This window comes from Electrophorus electricus, chromosome 5 (genome assembly GCF_013358815.1).
Source record: "Electrophorus electricus isolate fEleEle1 chromosome 5, fEleEle1.pri, whole genome shotgun sequence".
Classification (NCBI taxonomy): Eukaryota; Metazoa; Chordata; class Actinopteri; order Gymnotiformes; family Gymnotidae; genus Electrophorus; species Electrophorus electricus.
Window position 1 is genome coordinate 3,195,621 of NC_049539.1, and position 23,130 is coordinate 3,218,750.

The 23,130-nt window shown below is 47.8% G+C and overlaps 1 protein-coding gene across 6 annotated transcripts in view; it reads right to left on the minus strand.

Moving 5' to 3' along the window:
- The window catches only part of ncoa2 (nuclear receptor coactivator 2), a 55,541-nt gene that overhangs the window by 21,007 nt on the left and 11,404 nt on the right, over nucleotides 1–23,130 (minus strand). For 3 of the 6 annotated variants that reach the window (XM_035526377.1, XM_035526381.1, XM_035526382.1), the window contains exons 2-8: nucleotides 21,493–21,581; nucleotides 11,049–11,156; nucleotides 10,069–10,241; nucleotides 6,506–6,609; nucleotides 2,755–2,932; nucleotides 1,372–1,560; nucleotides 109–210 (exon numbers count right to left, since the gene is read on the minus strand). In XM_035526377.1, the coding sequence (XP_035382270.1) occupies nucleotides 109–210; nucleotides 1,372–1,560; nucleotides 2,755–2,932; nucleotides 6,506–6,609; nucleotides 10,069–10,241; nucleotides 11,049–11,137 (835 nt within the window). In that variant the 5' untranslated portion in view covers nucleotides 11,138–11,156; nucleotides 21,493–21,581. Of the gene's footprint in view, nucleotides 1–108; nucleotides 211–1,371; nucleotides 1,561–2,754; nucleotides 2,933–6,505; nucleotides 6,610–10,068; nucleotides 10,242–11,048; nucleotides 11,157–14,032; nucleotides 14,112–20,819; nucleotides 21,022–21,492; nucleotides 21,582–23,130 lie in introns of all 6 variants that reach the window. The other 3 variants (XM_035526378.1, XM_035526379.1, XM_035526380.1) reach the window with 3 other exon arrangements.

Consider the following 23,130-nt stretch of genomic DNA (forward strand, 5'->3'; position numbering starts at 1 on the left):
TTTTAACTGGGAGGCTGTGTGTGTAGATTTACCAGGGTTGTGAAGTGACTCAGTCTGGGGTGTGTGTGTGTGCGCGCGTGTGTGTGTGGACAGCATTGACATGGTTACCTTGGAGATCTTGTCTCGTGGTAAAGCTCTCGTGTGTGGGGAGTATGGGACGCTCTTTCATGGGAACACGACGAGCAACACAGATCAGACATGACTGGAGATCTAGAGACAGAGAAAGGGAGAAAATGAGAGAAAGAACGAGAAAGGAGGAGTGAGAGAGAGAAGGAATTGGCCTGTGTGGCAAACAGTAAAAAAAAAAAAAAAAAAGAAAAGAACAGCAGCACCAATTTAACCCCAGATGAATAGGAAGAGCTGGACTGGTTAATTGTGGGAGGTACTTGATGACTTGAATGAGACCTCGAGGCTCGGGGCAGACTGACATGAGGACAAACGACGTGACGAAATGTGACCTTTGAACTGTGTCAGTGTGGCAAACCTGCCCACTGGACTACTCCCACAGAAACCTGGTTTGAAGAGCCATCAGTCTCTCTCACTCTCCCACACACCCACACAGACAAACCCGTGTGCACACACTTGCATGCACACAAACACTCACTGAGCTTGGAAGAAAGAAGAACAGCTGCGTTTCATCCTTCACACGCACGCGTGCATGCGGGTGCGCAGACATGCACACCCGTTCTCACACGCATGCACGCACATGCATGTGCACTCTCGCTCCTCTACACACTCCTTCCTTACATGAGCACTCGCATGTGCACACGCACACAACGCACTCAAATTCACATACAATACACACTCTCCGTTCTCTTTCTCTACCAAACACACACACACAGAAGGGCAAAGCCAGACTGGGATCCACACAAACCCTGAACTCTGAGTGACTGCAGTGATGGAGGGAGTGAAGGAGTGACTGACAGATTAAGGCGTCTCTGAGGAAAAGGCAGCCGCTCCACACACACACACACACACACACACACACACACACACACACACACACACACACACACACACACACACACACACACACTTCTCTCCTCTTACTGCAGGCTCCAGATTACCATCATGGGTGTGATTATTACAGCAGCCTGGATTACTGCAGATTAGTTATTGTACAATGCAAAAGCCCAAAGAAAGTAAATTCTGTTTTTACTTAATTTCCTCTTTTGAATATATTCGGATCGTAAAGTGCCCTTGTGGCCCTGTGTTCGATTTCTTCTTAATGGACTTGCAGATAACGCAACAGCTGGGGGTCGGATGGCCGTAGGTCATCAGCTGCTCCACGTCGCTCTGATCCATGGAGCCGGCGCCAAGGAGCTGCAGGCGGGGGAGTCGCTCCACGGGTGTGGGAGGAGCTCCACTTACCCTCACCCTCCTCTTTGATGGACTTTGGCTCGGAGACGGCGAAGCACTGCATGGTCTCGTATTTCTGCTGCTGCTGCTGCGCCTCCTGCGCCTCCTCCTCCAGCTCCCCGTGGGGGTTGACCAGCATGCGGCAGTTGAAGGTGTGGCTGTTTCGTCGCGAGCCCTCGCTGGACCATGGCACCCCGTTCACTGGCGGGACAAAGCACAGTGATGCGAGGCTACTACGTGGGAACGATTCAGAACCCCAGAACACGTCCCTTACGTGAGAGAACGTTCAGAACCTGAGAACATGTCCACAGTACAGGAAATAATTTACAACACATCCATTACCCAGCATCACATTAATAACGTAAGAACTTGTCTACTAAATGGAAGCACATTTCTAACGTGGGAACGTGCTTCTACCAGGGGATCACATCCACTAACGCCTCAAATGCACTATGCTTCAGCACAAAAAGGTTTTATAGTGTGATTTTTTTTTTTTTTTGTTGTTGTTGTTGAAGAAATGACGAATTTTTTTTTTGTTGTTGTTGAAGAAATGACGAATCCCGAGAGCGATATCGCTACAGAGCTAAACATGAGCGTGTTTGTTTTGGAGTCTAGGCCTTCTACCGGCTCTCAGCAGTGAATGATATCTGTGTCTCATGACATCCAAGCTTTCCTAATGGATCGCAACATTCTCAAATATCTCAGAAATCTCGCAGGCTCTCACTGTCCGTCTTGCTCAGCCGCTAAATGTAGGACAAGGTACTGAACACTGTGGTACAAAGAGCCCAAGCTGCACTGCTTACATGCTACTGCATCAGATCAACCAGGGCTCAGGTAGAGACCACAGAAGAAACTACTGATTTGTTTGGTGGGGAGTACGAAGACACTTTTGAGTGGCTCAGTACCGCGCACACATGCACTGCAGACATGAACCTCCTGAATAACTCAACATCTATAAAAGCTAGAATGAAAAGGAATATCGGTTTTGACAGTCACAAACAAAAGAAGAAGAAGAAAAAAACCCTATTTTTGTGTGAATTTGAGGAAGAGGAAAACAGCATGGGCAGCGCACATGGCAGGAAGTGGAACTGCTTGAGGGTGTTTAAGCATTCTGACAGCTCGCTCCCAAACATCCACAGCATTTGCCATAATGGAGTTCTGCCAAATTAGGTTTGTGGTCGGGAGCTGCCTGTGGTAACAAAGGTATTCTGATCCATTTCCTACTACTGTACTGTTCTGCGCAGGGTGTAAGTACGCTAGATTTTGAAAACCCGTGCACAAAGCTGTAAATCACCGTTCAACAGCAACGTTCGTGTATGGTGACCTCACTGGTAGAAACAAACAGACTTCCTTTTTTTGCTGCCCCCGGGGCGTGCAGGGTGTCTGCAGACGTACCCAGCGATTTGGGCAGCAGGTTCTTGATGAACTCGGCGTGGTCGCCCACGTGCAGGATGCTGTACACGCTGGTGTTCATCAATTCCTCCTGGTTGTAGCGCAGGTACTGGTACACGTTCTCCGACACGAACACGATGTTGCCCTCCATGTTTACCACGAAGAAGAAACCGTCCAAGGCCTTCAAGAGGGAAAAAATAACCCAAAACAAAAAAACAAAAAAAAACAAAAACAAAACAGCAGCTCTGACACATTTACCCTTCGGCCAAGAGGACTGCGTTACATGCACACGCATACAATTACCTTACAGTAAGAATGCTAGCTAACAAAGATTAGTTTATCATCTACATGTAATACCATGTGATGGAGTGAAATTTTTACAGGAGTAAAACTTGTGGAGAAAGAGATCAATAACATCCTTGCTTCCCAACATAGAAGACATATTTAAGTGAAAGGGATAATGGCATGTAATGCAAGGGTGTGTGTGTGTGTGTGTGTGTGTGAGAATTCAAGGCACTGGGACTAATTGAGAGGTCTGAGCAGCATGGGAGGGTGGGGTGGGGGTGGTACAGTTCCTCTTCAAATTCAGCTCGACCACAATGGGCTAATTAACTCTGAGGCAAAGCTGCTCCCTGCAGTGGCTGGTGAGTATCTATTTAAAACAGCGCATTCAGTGTTTCAGTGCCACTGTTTACGCGTGAGCCAGGAGACCTGGAACAGCTGCTTGCCCTCTTTCCCTGTGCAGATTACAGACTACCAGCATATGCACGCACATGCACGTGTGTGTGTGTGTGTGTGTGTGTGGTGTGTGCGCGCGCGCATGCGTGTTGTGGAGAGAGAGAGAAGCAGGCACAGGATTCAACTGAAGGACTGCACAACCTCAAGTTAAGCATCAGCTAACAAGACTGTGTCAATTAGCTGACAGAATAGCTCCCAGCCCCTTTAGGGTCGTTTTGTAATCACCATAAAAAGGATGTTTGCTTTCCAAAGCACTGCTGAGGCTGGGACAGCACCTCTTTATCTGCAGCATGACTCTATTAAATACTAAAATCAACAGCAGTGCAAGAATACATATTCCTTCCTGGTGGTCAATCACAGCGTAGCAGAGCAAAGGGCACCGTGCATGGCCAAATCCCTGCGGCCCTACACACTGGAGGGGCAGATGAGGACGAGAAGAGGCAAAAGTGTAGATGTGGCCATGTGGTGGGCACATTAAGCAAACATCACATAAGGAGCAGGCCGAGTTCGGCCTAGCAGAGCCGCGCTTGCACAACACGCTCTGGAATGTGCCGAGGGATTGAACGGTGCCCTGACTGGGGCTGGCAGGCTCTCGCCGACTCCGACCCCCCCCACCCTGTCCTGCAGCAGCTGGGCAGGGCCGCACGACTTCCTTTACAGAGGGAGGCCAGGTCTGCTGCCAGAATCTCTCAAACACACACACACACACACACACACACACACACACACACACATTCACGCATGTAGAGCGACTGGACAGTCAAAGCAGAAGCCTCGGTCATACGGACTTGCACAGCGTCTCGCTTTTGCACATGCACGCTCAGCATGCTTATTTTAGTGCACCTTTAAGGGATCTACCAGTATGCCGCGCCCACTGCCATGACACGGGTTTCTTCAATAGGGTGCTGGGCGTGAGGGAGTAGAGTGGCACCTGCGCAGAGCCAGGAAGTGGGGGCACGTGCCAGGGGCATTTATGGCCACCAGGGAGACAAGAGGCCATTTCCTCCCAGTGCTCTCGGGCCATGAGCAGTTTTTCAATGAGGCAAAACAGAAAGTGTGCATCACCCCTCAAAGTCAGACACGGGGAGTGAGGGAGCACACAGGGGATATTTTTAGCCTCTGCTGCGTGTCAATATGGTGCCAGTGGACCTCTGGAGCTATAAATACTCCCCGAGAACATGGCGTAGGGCCGGGTGGTCTCTCTCTCTCTCTCTCTCTCTCTCTCTCTCTCTCTCTCTCTCTGCTATCAGCCACAGTGTTCTCATTTATCCTCCCCAGCCGGCCTGAGGACTCACATGACCGTCTGATTCACTACAGTTACACTTGATCACTCCCAGAATCCCCTCATCCCTCAACAAGAGCTCTCATACAAGTTACTCCTAAGCCTATCCTCAAAATGGAACTAATACACAAAGCTTTTAATACACTATTAACAAAAATCACCCAGCGTGCAGATAAACGTTTGCGGTGGTTGAGAAACACTGGGTGGACTTCGCCACAGTGTAAATGCTACAAAAATGCACTAATCCAATACCAGAGGATTTGAACTCTAGTTTGTACGTTTTAAATGAATTGGATCATGTGTGCGCAACCCAAATCTACACTTTTGTACACAGGACACTGTGATTATTGTGGACAGCAGACTTGACAGTGGAAGGCTGATACTCTAAATACATCATTAACAGCATAATTTGTGCATATGTGCCGGTGAGTGTGAGTCATCGTACACTAAAACAGGGGCAGATCTAAGGCTTCAAAATCAGGGGCCACACTGGGTTATACTCAACACCAAGGCTCTACACATGTGCCACACATTCATGAGTAATTCTTTATTCAGTGGGCTTTGTACATATTTTACCAGTTATGTCTTGTTTGTTGTGGCTCTACAGTCTTATGCAAAAAAGCAGGACACATCCCTGAATATGTAAATATGTTCATTAAATTCAAACAAAAAGTCTGAACTCAAATCGGCAGACCACATGCAGAGCTGAATAATTTGACTCTAGTGTCCAAATACTTAAGAATGTTCCAAATCATGTCATATGCTGACTACAGATGGGTGACAAAGGAGAAGCCCGAATGCTTGAGCTGTAGTGTTACAGCTCTGGTAAATATGAGAATGCACCCCCACAGCAACACAGACACCAGACCTCATTACATACAGGGCAGGAATTCAGGAATTTCCTTGCATTTCAAACAGCATGTCGTGAGAACATAATAAATACTTTAAACAAATAAATAGTTTTCCTGTTGTCATTGTTTTGCCGTGTCTAATTTGTTGCTGACCTGGTGAAGGAGGTTAGACCTCCGTTGGCTTCAGCTCGACACTGTTGGTCTCTGCCTGCTATCTGATGCGCTCTGATATTTTCACTGACTGGCAGGCTGGAGCTTCTTTTCAATATCCAACTGCCCCTGTATTTTTCTTGCTTTCCACCTCTGCCAATTCATCTTATGCCAGATTTTGCCAAACTCAAAAAGACAAATTACCTCACTATTACCTCACTACTTAATGTTAGTCTTAGAATTTTGCTAAGCTAGCTGACCAATGCTAGCTAACTAGCTTGTTTTTCCAAACACAGAATACATATGGTGTACCAGCAGTTTATGCTCAACAGTCACTCCTCTAATTAGCTAGTTATGTAGCTTCCTAACATTTGGCAAACAGACGTTTGGGAGGTAAATGCTCATTTTAAAATGTTAGGTAATGTGTTGAATTGTTCAATTAACATGAAATAATGTGGTTGATATAAAATAAATAAATAAATAAAAAAACAAAAAACAAACAACCCCCCCCCCCCCCAAAAAAAAAAACACTGTACTGGGGGCCATTCACATTAACTTGGTGGCTCTCTATGTGTGTGTGCTGCAGCTGGACAAACAAATGTGACGTTTACTGATGTGACATGCTCTGTGACACGGGCACTTCTGTGGCCAATCAGATTTCACCTAGCGTCAATGCCCCTTTGACCACACCCCTGGATTCTGCACAGGCCTAGTAAGCAGATAATGGACCCACCTCCAGCATCATCGGTCCGAGGGCGTCTTTGTCAATAACACTTTGGCCTGTCGATGAGACGTCAGCCTTCTGAACTTCATCTTCATTGGCTACAGCAGCTTTTTCTGGGGGCAGGAGAACAGAGGGAATCGGTTTCCATCACCTTTTAACTCACCACTGTCCGCACAGTATGATGTCTTAATAGACAATTAACAAAGAACCCTAAAAAGAACACATGGGTTTTCTGGTCTCTTCCTCATTGCTAAAAATGGCCATGACAACATTTGCATGAGGGAACGACACAGGCTCATCAGATCACGCGAGTTAACAGTTCTCTCCGTTCGGCTCACGTGAAAAGGAGGGGGACGTCCTATGCGGTGCCGTCATGGCCAGCTTTGCTTAGGTCCCAGGCCCCAGCGCTCTCTTCGCTCGCGGCCGGCTGCCTGCCCTGCCCTGCTCTCACTGCATAGTAAAGCGTCTAATTGAGCAAACGGAGCTTTTCAAGCGCTTCTCTTGCCCTCACGCCCGCGCTCTCTGATCTCTCAGAGCCTTTAAGTACTTAGCGTTGTTCAGACTTGTTGCCATGGCACGCTTTTGAGACCACAGCAACGGCCACAACGAGCTGCAGTTCTGAGAGGGGCAGCATGGGAGTGCGCCCATCCCATTCCCAACACGACCCTCGCCCAGCGCCAACACGGCCTCGACACTGCCCACTCTCAGCCCCAACACGGCCCGCACCCAACACCGACACGGCCCGCGCACAGCTCCAACACAGCCTGAAGACAGCCTGCGCCTGTGAGCTCATCCACCAGGGACAGACCACCCACTACACCACAGCTACGGCGCTCTCCTGGCGGGCTTTCCTGATCCAGAATGCTGCATCGTGGCCGGTCTTCAAGACTCCCAAACTGTCCTGTGTCACTCCAACACTCGGTTCACTTCACTGCCTGTAGCTGCTCATATCAGGTTTAAAACTCTGATCCTTGCCTATAAGGCCAAAAATGGACCTGCTCCCTCCTACTTGACGGTAATGTTCAACACCCGATCTGTACCTTGAGCCCTGCGAGTCTCTAATACCCCCAAGTTTGACCCACCCTTCTTCAAGACTCATGAAAGCATCTAGACTTTTCTCCGTCCTGACTCCCAGTTGGTGGAATGAACTTGCAAGTCCCTCACTGAACTCAACTGAAGACCCAACAGTTTGGTAAGCCTGTACTAATTGTGTGTGAACTGTTGTTTACTACAGTATTGTATCTCTCTCTCAGTCTAGGTACTGACACTTGGTTCTGGCACTGTCTTGGTTAAGGGTAATTTTGGACTCATCCATTTGTGATAGCTAAGGATGCTTTGACTAGACAACTAAAGCACTTTTGTAAGTCACTCTGGATATTAGTGTCTTCTAAATGCGAGTCCACAGCCAACCCTCTAGACTCAAACAGGCTACTTCTGTGCTCACTGCTCTTAAGTACAGCCTGAGTAATGAGCACACAAACAACAGGCCAGAGGCACACACAGCTCCTGAACTCTGTGCATCATTTCCAGGGCTCCGTCTGCGTCAATTAGCATCCAACGAAACCCAAGGACGCTAATTGCCAGGGTTGTGGGGGTGTTTAAGGGGCTCAGAAGCAGGGTGAGTGGCCAAAAGGCAGAGGAGAGGAGTGTGTGTGTGTGTGTGTGTGTGTGTGTGTGTGTGTGTGTTTGTGTGTGTCTAGCAGGAGCAGTACAAAGTGATCACTTACTGTGTCCACCTTCACCCTGCCCACTCTCACCACACCCTCACCTGCCTCATGTCACTGTGATTTCTATTTGACTGTAAATGTGTTATACTGTATACTGCAAATGTGTTCTGTTGTAATACTAGGCAATACTGCATTTTGTTTCAACCCACAGCTGCAGTGAAGAAAAAAAAAAAGATTATATGTTACAGCAGTGGAACATGTTATAGATGTGAAACACCTCAGATATGATCTAAATCTCATTTTAAACAAAAGACGCATCTTTGGTCATGTGGCGTTCACAAACATGGATGTTAATAACACCACACGTCATGAAGTAAGCAAGCCATGCTATAATTCCAGCAACTGTGTTTGCCCTGTTCTACTCTCCATTACAGTGGGCTACAGCTGGGTAGCAATGGCTGTGCGTCCCTGCTCGTGCGTTTGGCAGTGTTTGGTAGCCTGTTTGGTTAGTTCACAGGACATGCGGTCGCCTTCAGTGAGAAGGCAGTAACGCGCCTGCAGCTCAGATTCAGGAGCGCATTGTACGTCGAGTCTTGGGTCGATGTACAAATACAATTACAGCAGCGAGGGGAAAAGCCAGGGGTCTCAGCAGAGGTTAAAGTGAATGAGGAAGGGTTAGGGAAAGAGAGAGAGACAGATAAAGAGAGAGAGAGAGAGAGAGAGAGAGATTGTGTGAGTGGAGTATCATAGAGAAACAGATGATAGCTACTTCTGTGTGTGCGCTTCACATCACATTGCTCATCATTACATAACACAGTCAGATGAGCAAACAGTCAGTCACAAACATCCACCAGCATCAGCCTTCCTGTCTGATGCTCTGTGCAACAAAATATGTACAGACAGTACCCCGTACACCAGAAATCCTGCCTTCAAAAATGCACGTACAAATGCACACGCACGCACACAGCCACCCACCTACAGCTGTCAGCCTGCCACCATTCAAACCCAAATGCACATACACATTCACGCTTATCCTCCTTTTGCAGACTAGACTAAATATCTAATACACACCAAGCACACACAAACTAACGTGCACACAGATGTGTCTACATGATGCAGGAAACATCAAATTGTCCTTGAGAGTCAATACTGTTTTGTTTTTGTTTTTTGTTTTTAAACGTTTAGGCACAAAGTTAGGATCCAAGTTCATCAACAGCCCTGTGAAACAGTGATGCTCAATGGTTATATCCTGACCAAGATAGCTAACTGTTTAAAGAACACATGTATGTCAGAGTCCACAATGATTTTAAGCAGTTAATTGAGCTTACAGTTCACTGGTTTCACCTAGACCTGATCCCTCCAACACACACACACACACCATGCTTCTGTGTGTGTGTGTGTGTGTGTGTGTGTATTGGAGGGATCAGGTGTGTGCGCACGCGCACGTGTGTGAGTGAGTGAGAGGAGAGCTTTTTGATGCACTGAATTGTGAATGTCTAGCTGACGAGTCAGTAGGGCATTAGGACATGAACATGCTGCCCTGGACCCACAGAAAGCCATGTGGGATATAATGGGTGATGTGACAAAGCCCTATGCAGCGTACGTACGTGTACACACACACACACACACACACACACACACACACATCACAAGCGGCTTACACATCGTCCAGCATGTTACACCGCAAAAGCAACCGGTCAGAAACAACGCAAGATCAGACGAAAAGCAGGCAACGAGGGGCGAGTTGAACGAGTTGTGGAGCAGACGCGTGAGGAAGTGCATGAGAAAGTGCAGATTGGGCTGTCTCCCGGAGAACCACCTAAGCAGTGAAGGAGACGTGTGAGGAGACGCGTGAGGAGGCGCAGCTTGGGCTGTGTCTCAGAGAACTAGCCCGTGCTCACTCACCTTGCTCTTTTATCTGACGAATCTGTTTCACAGTTTCTTTCAAGATTGCACATTTGTCAGGCTTGACATTGAAATTGTCGATGTCGTTGAAGTTGGCGAAGATCAGCTCAGCAAGCTCCTCTATGTACTTATTCTCGTGCTCTCGGTTTCTCCTCTCTGTGCTGCGCTTGGGACTGTGGGGTTGGGGAGGGAGAACAGCGGCATGAGCAGAGAGCAGAGAGTGCAGCCGGTGAGCTGCGGTTCTCCGCAGCAGACAACCCCTGAACTCTGCTCAGGAGAAACAAACAACTCTTAACAAACACATGCGTGCGAAAATACACAGACATTTAAAATCTCCACAATTGGTTGCAGTTGAAGAGCCGAAAACCCCCTTTCTTCATAAACATAGGGTGCAGAAGGAGAGCAAACATGGAGAATTACACAGTTATGGGTATCGTACTCAGAAAAACAGACTTCAAGCGTCCACTAGACTTTAACTAGGAGCCCTTAACTACAAGCCCTAACTGACAATGTCATAGCGAAGGTTACGGAGCTCAGATCAGGATCAAACTCAGAAGTGTTTGGTTTGAATGAATGATTCAATGCTTTGGTGAGACGACCATCGGGATGTTTCCTGCATGACCAAGTGCCTGGCGGCCGCCTTCCTAACTCGGGAAAACACACTTTACACACTAAACATATGCAGTGGGTTGCTGGTCTGTTTGAGATATACAGTTTCTATTTCAGGTTCGGCAATTCAGCAGATGAACAGTGTCAGTAATAAATGACACTTAAAAGTGTTAATGCCAGAGAACAGTTAGTAATCACACATTGCATGAGCTGCATGGAAGAGAGCATATGAAGCACATCTTATTTGTTTGTTTGTTTGTTTATTTCTCAGTAAATTTTCCATGACATCATAGGCAGGACTCATGTTAGTGGCAGTGGTATACAGACAGTGGAGGGCAGGGAGCCGTGTGCACCCAGATGCTCACACTCACCTGGGGCCCAGGAGATCTGAGGAACACTCCTTGCGCTTCTGAGACTCTGCCCTAGCAGGGTCTGATGAGTTGTCTCCTATACCACTCATTTTCAACACATATCAGCAACTGCAAAGAGAATGCACACACGCACACACACACACACACACACGCGTCAGAAAATGGATCTTAGGATTCATCAGCTGCTGATAGAGAGGACAGTCTACATGCAGAAAGGGGGGTGTCAGTAAACCGAAAGGTTATAAAGTTAAGATATTGTGACTTGTATTTAGTAAAAATGTAAAAAAAAAAAAAAAGTGGCAGTTACAACTAGCCGCATACATCCCGCATACAACTCCACACACGTCCCGCACATGAACCCCACGTACTGCATACATCCCGTACATTCCCCTAAATGAAAGTGGTATCCTGAAGAGACACACTTTGTGTAGCTCTCTGCAGGATAAATTGTTACCATAACCAATTATTTATTAGCATGACAGGCATTGCTATGACAATTCACACTATGATTGTCCAGGTAGCTAATTAACACTAACAAACAGAAGAGAGGTTTGGGGTCCCATCTTTGAGGATGTGGGTTGGTGCTGTAAGGCAAAGGCAGGGCTGTGGAAACAGATGAGCAAAAATGGAGCAAAGAAAAACTGATTCAATTATATTGTACAATGGGTCTGCTCTCCAGAGAGAGAGAGAGAGAGAGAGAGAGAGAGAGAGAGAGAGAGAGAGAGAGAGAGAGAGAGAGAGAGAGAGAGAGAGAGAGAGAGAGAGAGAGAGAGAGAGAGAGAGAGAGAACGTGAGTGAGTCAGTGAGTGTGTGTGTTTGAGTGAGAGACACACACACACACACACACACACACACACACACACACACACACACACACACACACAGAGAGAGACAACATATAACTCCGCTACATGGTGAAGCCATGCTAGGCACAGAGAAAACAGCGGTGCTTGTACAAACAGACTGTTGAGTGTGCGGGTCTTTATTTAACATGCCTCTACAAACATGGACACAGCAAACTCAGCAGTCGTTGCTCTAGCCTGCATTCCAGTTCCTCTTGCAGGAGATTTGGTACAAATTTACACTTCATTGAGGCGCTGGTGAAACCACAGACACACATGCTTCACATGTGAACTGGCCTAGTCCAGCAAGCACCAGGAACCGAAATCAGAAATGCAGCATGTAGAAGTGAGAACCACCTCCTTCCACACAGGGGAAAATGAGCAATCATCAATTATTGATGGAGAAATGCTTTTTAATAATGGCGCGCTGCGTTTACGCAGATGATAACGAACAAAAGAGTGGACTATGCAGCCAGGGCCGACAGGAGCTGCAACATCAGTGAAAGATCAGTAAAGATCCCATATTATATATCCCATAATATATATATTTTTATATATAATATATATATTTATATATATATATTATATATATAATATACATATATATTTATTACACACACACACACACTATTTCCTGACAGAATTTGAGAATACATAAACTAACACTTCACAACATTATATTTAAAGTTTAAAATATAAACAGGGAAGCCAACAAACAGGACAAAACCCCAAACTGATAACGTCTTACTCCCAGTCCTACTCCCAGCAGCTCAGCGTTCATTCCCACTAAAGACTAAAGCAGCCACAGCAACCCTAGGAACTACAGAGAGCTTGTGTCTAAAAGCAGATGCTTAAAGACAATTATTATGATGTCATTTCCTGAGTTCCTGTGTTCTAGCAGCGCTTAAGCAAACTGGCCATTTTAGGTTAAATGCAATTCACAGGATGTAACAAAAAAATAAAAATAAAATAAAAAAAATGCAATGTTTAATCCACTGCATTACTGACAATACTGTACTACATAACAGCATAACTGTAGCCTTTGGCTGTACTGCATGATCAGTAGTCATTTGTTGTTGTGCAATACTGTAGTCTTTTGCGGTATATTACTGGTGTACTGTAGTTTGCTATTCTCTGCCCTGAGCTGGGCTTCATCTGCAGTGTGTGAGCTAAGGAGGTGGAGACACAGCAGGGCCACACATTGCCCAAGCTTTAGGTTGGCACACACGCTACTGTTCGGTCCTGCCAGCATCACCCATGCAGGCAGGCAGGCATGCGCACGCCCCCACCCGCGTGCACAGGCGTGCTCACGTTACGTAAGGCCATGCAGGCTCCCTGTGGGCAGGCAGGGTGATTGAGAGCTGAAGCAACCGCAGCCTTGATACTGGGCTCCGGTTGGATCGCAGCGGCCTACTTAAAGCCAGTGACGAGGAGCGAAATCAAAGCGGTCACATCAGAGTGGAGCAGTTGTGCATATGGGCTGAGACAAATTACTGGGCACCAGTTAGCTGGATCAACACGCAGCAGGCCTCCCAATGGAGCACCAGTCAGACAGACCGGCACCGACGAGGCTACAAGGGACGGCAGCAATATTGCTCACCTGCTGAGTAGCCCAGTGCTGAAAAATCAAGACTATGAACCAGCACAGACCTGATTAAACAGCAAACAGGAAACACCATCTGCTGCTTACGTGTTGGTAAAACAGACAGACAATCAAATGCTTCACTGAACGCTGCTGTAATCAATTTTTAAGAATGCTTTGGCTAAACTGTCTTTACAGTCTGATCACCATCACTGAAACAGATGCTTTGAGGGAAAAAGAAATGCCTCCAAGTTTGCCTTGGGGTCCATTATCAGCCAATAGAAATCAAAACGGTCCAGTTGGGCTGGCCAATCAGGAAACTAGACGCCTTCACACACGTCTTTAGAAGGAGGGGCTTTGGAGTGCAGCGTTCATGGACGGTGCGGAGAGGGAGTGGACTCCTTTAGTGGCTGGCAAGAACATGAACATTGCATTTGCACAAGGACACATGAAAGTGAACATTGCAATTGTACAAATGATCAGAACCCTTGTGTGTCCAAAGAACCCTCACCCAGCAGCTGAACAAACACCCAAGCAAAAAGCAGTTACTGGTAACTCACCCCAAACCTCATTTTAGTGACAGTGCAATAGCCTGGCACCAGGAGCCATGAGCCACAGAAATCACAAAATCACCATCACCTAAACCATAAAGACATGAACAAGGAGCATTTATCAGATTCACGACATCCATTTCCCTGCTTCATATTAGACATTATCCATATAACTCAAAGCGTTCTAACACAGGTCTTAAAGAACTCCTCCCCAAGCAGGACAGACGGGCCACCTAACAGAAGGGGTGACGCACTGCTGCCATCACAGATCACCAGCTGCCACGTTGACTGCCGCAATCCGACAGGCTGAAGGTACTTTGTTTCCTCCCGTCGGTGGCGAACTGTGGTAGATTAAAGGGCTTTTCACACAGCAGGGAACAATCGTTCAGCCCCCATTAATTTCCATTTAGGGGTGGGCGATTGAGCGAAACAGAGGCAGGGCAGCGGGTGCTACTCCTGCTACTGCTGCGGGTGCTACCCGTTCAACCCCTGGAATGCGTGTGCACGAAACAAGCACAGGGCCGCCTGCCTCGGAGCTGCAAAGTTATCAACTTTTTTGAGGTCACAGAAGGGGTGCTGGATGGGGATCGTGTGGGCGCTGACCTTCCTGTGCTTTGTGTTCAGATATTGGAGTCGGGGTCTCCATGCCCTTGAGGAGTGGTTAGTATATTTTGACTTTTAATTAGCTTATGTAGACTATGTGCTGGAGAAGACCTAGCTGTGCATAGAGTTGCTATCACCATGGTTACCATGCGAGAGGGCCACACAGCTTCACGGTCTACCATTTGAAAAATCATTCCTATTTAAGACGCTGCAACCCCTCAGACGTAAAGTGGAGACTGGCAGACCAGAGACCCTAAAGGCATCGGAGACGGGCAGTCCAGAGGCCCTAAAGGCAGCGGAGACTGGCAGTCCAGAGGCCCTAAAGGCAGCAGAGACGGGCAGACGAGAGACCCTTAAGGAAGCGGAGACGGGCCAACAAGAGGCCCTTATGGAAGCAGAGACTGGCAAATGAGAGGCCCTTAAGGAAGCGGAACTACAGTCAGGAGGGGCTTGGCAGGAGTCAAGAGGCTTTCAACCACTTCCTGAATGATACTAAAGTCCTGGAATTCCAAAACAAACCAAGTCTGAAAGTGGCTGCCAATGGCATTCACCCTGCATGCATCTGGCAAGACTCGGATCACTTCATATTATGAATGAAAACCAACCTCTGCTACCCTGCTGTGTGCCATTCGGTAGGGTTACTAAGAGCATTTGAAAAGACAACATGCCAAGCAATGTTTGCTGCGGTAGTAAAAGGGAAAATGGTAATACCTCCGATAAGATCTACATAATGGAGCAAATATGACAGATGAAAGTCTGCAATTAGCAGCCGGTCCAGCAGACACCATGCATCTCCAGTGTGGATGCAGAGGAGGCAGCGATACTGCTCATATGACCATCAGTACGCAAGTAAGGACTAACTAAAAACACAGGAACGTTTTGGCTGTAATGCTCAAAAGAGCTCCGTTCCTCCCAAAAGATGACCAGCTCAGTTTGAAAACCATACAAATCTAGAGCAGAGGAATGTAAGACTCAACAAGAGTAAAAACAATCAAACAAAACACTACATAGCTTTGCACAAAAACACCACCAAACGTCACTGACTGATGCAGCAACTACACAGCAATCTGCATACAGATGTGTGGACAGCATCTCGTAATTACTGCTCAGGTGTTTCAGCCACACCCATTGCTACAAGGTGTATAATATCAAGCCCATAACCATTGCAGTCTCCATATAAACCCACTAGCAGTAGAATGTGTCCTACAGGAGATCTCAGTGACTTTAAAACGTGGGGCTAGTTATGAAGTTCTGCCCCGGCAGCTGGAAGTGTTATTACTGTTAAACATGAGTGCCTGGGAGCACCAACGGCCTGTCAACAGTAGCACCAGAACTGTACACTGGGAGCTTCTATAAACAGGACTCTACAGCCAACAAAATACACTGTATACACACCCATCACCTCCACACATCTCCTCCATATACAACCCTGCAAACAGGTCTATAGAGAAACAATGAAGACCTTTGACCCAGCTCAGAAGAGCAGATACACACAAGTAAACAAGTCATGGTGTTGGTGAGGACAGCACTAGCAACCAACCCCCAGGAACTCTCAAACTGGAGAAAACAGACTGACCATTATATGACTGAGCCAAAGAAGACCAAAGAGACAAAAGATTAAAAGTAAAACAACCAGTAAATGGTTTGGATATTAAGCAACTCCATTCTAGTATGAGGAATGTCATCGTTAGAAAACAGCAAAAGAACTCTTTTTTTAAACTCTTCCAGAAACTTTCACTTCTCTTCCCTAAAGCCAAGTGACCGGCAACTTCCTTCCAGTTCGCTTTATGCAGCTGCATAGGACAGCGACAGCGAAAACACACATTATATTTCAAATTCCACCACAGATACTCTGTCTGCTTTCTTTGAAGTATTCAGCAGATTCACGTCGCACATGGTCAAGCTCCAGTTCTGTATGAGGGTTATTTGTAGGAAGCGCCAGAGCTTCGTAGGGGAGTGTTCACTCTGCCGAGTGGAGTGAGAGGCGGCACAGACATCAAGAACAGTTGGTCAGTACTGAAATGGCCTCAAGCTGAATGCAGTCGTCACAGGATGGAAGTTGGTGCTTCCTTCCTCCTTGTTTGGCGTGCGTAACTGTCCTGCACAGCTCAATTCCATGGAGAAATCGCACCGACTCCAGGAATCTTTATGAAAAGCATGGCAGCATGGCATTCCCCTCGTGGCCAAAACAAAACAGGCGCTCACTGAGAAAAGTGGGTGAGCGTGAGGGGATAGACTGGAGGGAGGCAGAGTCAAAACCATCCGTGTGGGGCGGAGGGGTGGGGCAGGTGATGAGCCCCACTTCCATGAGTTGGCCCTGTAATCACCCAGCCACTGAGGCTGGGAGGGATTAGGGAAGGGAGACACCATGTGATTAGGGGGCAGCAGAGCGAAGCCAGGCCTTGGCAGAGCGTGTCTAATGACTGGCCCTGGACGACTTCGGTGACAGTAAACACCGTCCTTACCTGGATTCCAGGAGCCCTGCCCAAACAGGGCGAGCAGCACCAACACCACCACAATCACACATCATAAACCTCATCACAAAGACTTGTATCACCATTATAAAGCATAATAAACATCACAAATGAGCTGTGCTGAGGTTTATTATGTACGACTGTGGGGATACAAAATCACAACGACTTGTATCTACGGCATTAAGAAGTAGTTTAATAAGTCACCAGGGCTAAAAACAACTTGATGTAGGGCAAACAAATGTACTGCCAGTTTCTCTCCCCCAACAGAAACATTCTCACCATTAAAACTTCTTTTGATTTTCAGCGGAAGTTGAATCCTGCACATCAAAAATTTTCATCTCGTGAAAGTTCTCATTTCCGCTGCTTTAGATCAAGTCATGCACAAATTATGCACAGAAAACGGTGTAGAAAACATACTGAAAGCACTCCGAAAACAAGCTCACCAAGAGCTGTACAGAGCAGCTGTCAAACCTAAACAAAACACATTTGATTTGGGTGAAGATGTAAAACGCACAAGAGCAGCACAGAGTCTGGGTAGGTAGAGCTGGTCTGGACACAGCGGAGTCGATCCAGAGTATCGATTGTTTGGCCATTAGCTTACAGGGGTCATGAGAAGGATTTAAACCAACGCTGTGCACAACAGGGTCTTGCCTCTCCCTCTAAAACAGGGCTCGAAAAATAGAATTATCAGCAGCAAACACCTAACGTAGCTGGTGCACGACAGCTGATAAATCAGTGAAGGAAATGCTTTCTGTTCACACTCCCATTCCAGCACAGAGGCGGCGGAGGGTCGAGCAAAGCCATTTAAAATAGCAGGAAATGCTTGGAAAACAACAGATAACTTCAGCGACACCACCTAACTTCAGAAGCAGCAGGCGGGACCCGGCAGCCCCGCGTCACCCCGCCTGGGCTATTTAAGTGCCGTGGTCCACAAGAATGTCGAGAGGGGTGAGCTGAATCGTATGTGTTAAACGCACAAAGGCCTTATACAGGCGAGCGCTACGAGTGTAGCACGAGCTGGGAAAGTGGAAGAATCGAAAGTGAAACACACACAAAAGAAAGAGAGAGAGATAGGCTAAGAAAGTGAAAACACAAAGGTGTGGGGAGGGAGAGAGAAGCAATGAGAAGGAACGAAAAAGGCAAAAGAAAGAGAGAGAGAGAGAGCGCCGCACAGACACAGGAGGAGAAGGAGGGAGTAATGGGAGCACAAACGAGAGGAGGGGAGGGGGGGACGTTGTCATCTCCCCAAACCGCAGGCCTCGTCTCCAGCCACTGTCCCAGATGGCTCAGCTCGACTGCTCAGAGAGAGAAAAGAGACAGAGACACAGAGAGAGAGAGAGAGAGAGCGCGCGCGCGAGAGAGAGAGAGTGAGGGAGCGAGAGAGAGAGAGTGAGGGAGCGAGAGAACTCTCCTACACTCATAAGCTTACGCTACAATTACAGGGAACGTGATGGCTTTAAATGGCCAGCATCAGGACGGAACGATATGTCAACTTCCATTTACGGAAAGCCGATCATATTCATGAATCTTTTACACCGACGGCCATTTCAGGCAGCCACTGGGAGAGTGCCGTGTAGCAGACGTGAGCGGCCATGCCGGCTCGGGCCGAGCAAGCGAGATGAGGACATCCTCCCATCTGTCCTTCCAGCCAGCAGACCTGCAAGGGCCAAACTACAAAGGCACGAACTGCACAGAAGCAGAAGTCCTGAACGCCCAACAGAGATCAGCAGCTCGCAGGCAGGCTGTTGCAGCCACAAGCCTAATGGTGTCTGCGCAAGTTTGCTTGGAGCAGCGGTCTTGGGTGAAGCTTGGGGGAGGGGGGGGCCACACATGCATTTTCTCTCTCTCTCACACACACACAGTCGCTCCATGAGCCAAGTGCCTCATTACGATGACTGATTCTTTGTACAACATGTAAAACACAGCCTTTGCACACTTGTTGCTTGATAGAATGACCAGGGAACAAAGCCTTGCTGTCCTGCTTTCCTGCACTGCTCATAACACTCAGCTCTGTTACACTCCCGTCTCAGTTCTGTGATATATTAACAAGCACGAGACTGCGTTGCTTGTGACAAAACACTAGCCCGGCGCAAAGCATGCGCAAACCGCCGCCTCGTCTGGCACCCTCAGGCTTAGCGGGCCCCAAGAGAAGCTGAGACTCGAGCCCCGCTAAGATGCCACCGGTGGCTTGAGAGGTCAGCACTGAGCACTGCGCCATGCGCCGTGGAGTACGATGGGACGCAGGTAATAAGAATGTCATTATCATAATGAGGCACAAGACCCTGCTGCAGCCCAGCGTGTCCAAACACGCCTGCTGGCTCGCACACTGGAGCGTGCGGACACGCAAGCACAGAGACACCACACCGAACGGGTTACTGCTGCTCACACGCATGTGGTGAACCTGCCCAGTTTCCTGCAGCAGACCGCTCCAACGCTACGCAGTACCGTGTCCCGTCACTGATGCTGACCCCCGCCTGCTCCTTAGAGCATACCGAGAAGGAGTTTCCCAAAACACAGCAGCACTTTAGCAAGGCAGGCAAAGATCTAGGACAACACGTGGCGCACAGATGGGAAAAATCGATAGGCCGGTTTGCAGTGAGCCCTGTGTACACAACGTGCAGACAGAGCAAGGTCCAGCGGCATTACATCACAACTTGGCCAGGCACCTGTCCCGCACGGTAGAACATGTTCTCCACTCTTGAGGACCTGATGAGGACAAGTGTAGGCTGCTAGTGTAGAGGACTAAAGGTCATCACAGCTCCTGTAGTGTAGGAACACCCTCTTCCTAGTCCCTGTGGACCCCTAGACAACCATGATTTTGGTATCCCTGCACCCAGCAAACATAAACCAAGCAACACAGAGCACTGAACACCTGGCAGGGGTGTGATGCGAACTGGGACACAGCAAAACCATGGCCTGAGGGGTGGCCTGCAAGACACCGCAGTGCAGAATGAAGATGCCTGTGAGCAGCATGTCGAAGCCAGACCCAAGCAGTGGACACCAGCCAGCCAGCCTGCATGGAGCGCACCAGTATGGCCCTCCGCCACTCTGACTGTTCACCAGTGACGTGGCGCATGCACAGAACACTAAGATCAGAAACGGCCGGGGGGGAGGCGGGGGTAGTTGTGGTTAGTGCAAAAGAGGCAACATTATATTTCCTACAGCACAAGCAAATGACTTAAGATGGGACTTGCTCCACAAGCCAGAAGAGATCGTGAAGGGTCTCACTGGTTAAGCCTAAGTTTATACATTCAACCCTTCTAGGCTGTAATGTCCATCTGTCGTAAATGGTACATAGGAAAGAGGTGTAAGGGAGAAGACACGCTAGAGAGGAAGAGAGAACGGGGGGGGAGGGGAGAGAGAGAGAGCACAAGAGAGAGGGAGAGGAAGCGCCATGTGCAACCAGGGACTCAGGTGCCCAGTCATCTGCTCCTAATGACAGCTGACCAACTACCCATGTGAACCTCTTCTGATCAACTCGTCCACTAGCCAGGAAAACCCAAGCGCAGCAAAGGCAGCAACATTCCTGCTCAGTGAGAGGACAGAGACAGCATGAGTGCGAGAGCTGCTCTGTCAAAAGTTAACAGCCTGGTGTTTAGCAATGACAGACAACGGCAAGGGCCCACATATACGCACGCACGCACACACACGCACAGCTTTCTGTTCTCATTGGCAACTGGGAAACCAAACAAACAGGTGACAAGTAGGAAAATGATTACCGTTGTGCAATGCTAGAGATATGTGGTGGAGCCACAAGAAATAAGTGAGCCTGGGAGATGTAAACAAGAAAAAAAAAAAAAAAAAAGTGTTCCTCTCTGACTGCTCGAGCCTAGTTAGTCAGGAAGTGACGTCAGACCTCCCACAAAACCACGCCAGCTCATACTTCCATTAATTTCACAGTGCAGCTCAGAGGGGCCTTCACTGATTTGACGATATGGAGAGGGATCAGCCAGGCTCACATGTAAAGACACAGAGCGAGAAAGATTAATGATCGTTAATCATTTATTTTGTAAATAATTGATTTTCTTTTGTTAATTTCCACTTATTTCCTTTCTTGTTTATGTTAATTTATTTTGGCAATAATAACTTGTAACATCCATTGCAATGAAGCATTGCTGAATTGAGAGAGAGAGAAAGAGAGAGAGAGAGTGTGTGTTTGTGAGACTGTGAGAGACTGTGTGAGAGAGGTCCATGTTTAAGTGTAGTGTCTCACCAGGCCTTCAGTTCAGACACAGGGAGAAAGAGAGAGAGTGTGAGTGAGTGAGTGAGCGTGTGTGTTAGAGAGTGAGGGAGAGTGAGAGTGTGTGTGTGTGTGTGTGTGTGCGCGTGTGTGTTTGTGTGTGTGAGTGAGAGAGAGAGAGGTCCATATTTAAGTGTAGTGTAGAGTCTCACCAGGCCTTCAGTCCAGACGCAGGCTCAGGCCATTACTGCAACACTGCACCCAGCAGGAACCTTTAGGTATCATCGGCTTCACGCTCTGCCTTCAAACACACACACACACACACACACACACACACACACACACACACACACACACACACACACACCCTCCGGTCAGGACGTCACATGATCATTTAGACAGCTCAGATAACATGCATAGTGGGTGTGTGACATGGAAGAAAAAAAATGACAATAAATCAGAAAGCAAAATTAATAATGGCATTTATATTAGAAATGAACACCACTGTACAATGACCACAGCAAAAAGCTGGTTCTAACCAAAACTAGCTCAAGTACTATTTGTGAACTGTGGGCATAATATGGGGCTCACCAGTGTTACATCGCGCTTTGGAATATTCCTACGGCTCTAAAAAGGCAAAGAGCTACCGAACCCGGCTAGTTAGCACAATTAGCAGAGCTTGCATAAGAAAAACAATGCTCAGTCTCAAAATACAAGTCAGTGACTATCGACCGAGCAGCACGAGACCAGGTCTGCACACACCCCACTCTGCTCCTCTCCTTGCGCAGAAGCGCTGGTTATAAGGCAGCAGGCTTCACCACCAGGCTTTAGTATCACAGCAGCGGCGTGCTGGAGTCCATCCTGTACCGGAGACGCTCCGAGCCGTCACATAGAGGGGCCATAGCCCACCGGTCACAGGTGCACGTAATTTCACGTGACCTCACTTCAGCCTGGCGACGCGGTGCCGGGCCTGTTAAACACATTCTAATCATCCTAAACCACAGAAGACTGGAAAAACAACCACAGTGCTCTGAAGCCTGAGGAGACCTTAGAGGTCGGTCACGTTCTAGTCCTTCCCCATATAAAGATCCGCAGGTTACTCCATGGTCAAAACCTCTTCCTGGTCTCTGAACAGCTGCAGGAGCCCCTCGGAGCCGTGAGCACCAGCAGAGCGCGTGCGTGCACAGCAAACGCCCACTCAGACACACTGAGCGGCAAAGCACTCTCCAACATGGCTGCATACAACAGGGGAAACGGGCAAAACTGGGAACGAAACATGCGGCTGTCTGCCTAAATTAAAGGCAGCTGGACTTGACAGCGATCCATGCAAATTACCAAAGAACCAGTGGTTCACGGACATCAACATGTGGCCACGAATCGGGTTTGCTGACATTTATATGTACTCGGTTTCGATGCCGGGGAAATGCACTAAGCAAAGCCCTGATGCTTGGGCGTCTTACAAGGCAGAATTTGCTGGTGAAATTAAAGTGGCAAAGACACATATGGGTATTCTGGTTGTATGTGGCTAGGTTTGTACAAATGTTTGCATTCACACCAAACACTCTTTCTGCCACTCAGTGAGTCTCTCTCACCATCTGTGACATCACTTGCATACCCTCTACTGCGGTCATAACACATCCAAGCATAGATCAATTGTGTGACAATATAGCCATGCTTTAAAAAAAACAAAAAAACAAAAACAAAAAAAAAACACACAAAAACAAAAGTAAAACTATGCACTCTTAATCAACAACAGCTAAACTGACACTGGTATGTGCATGTGTGAGAATGAGTGAGAGAGAGAGAGAAATCCCCAGATGTATTGGGGCATGCCTACAATAATGTGCTTT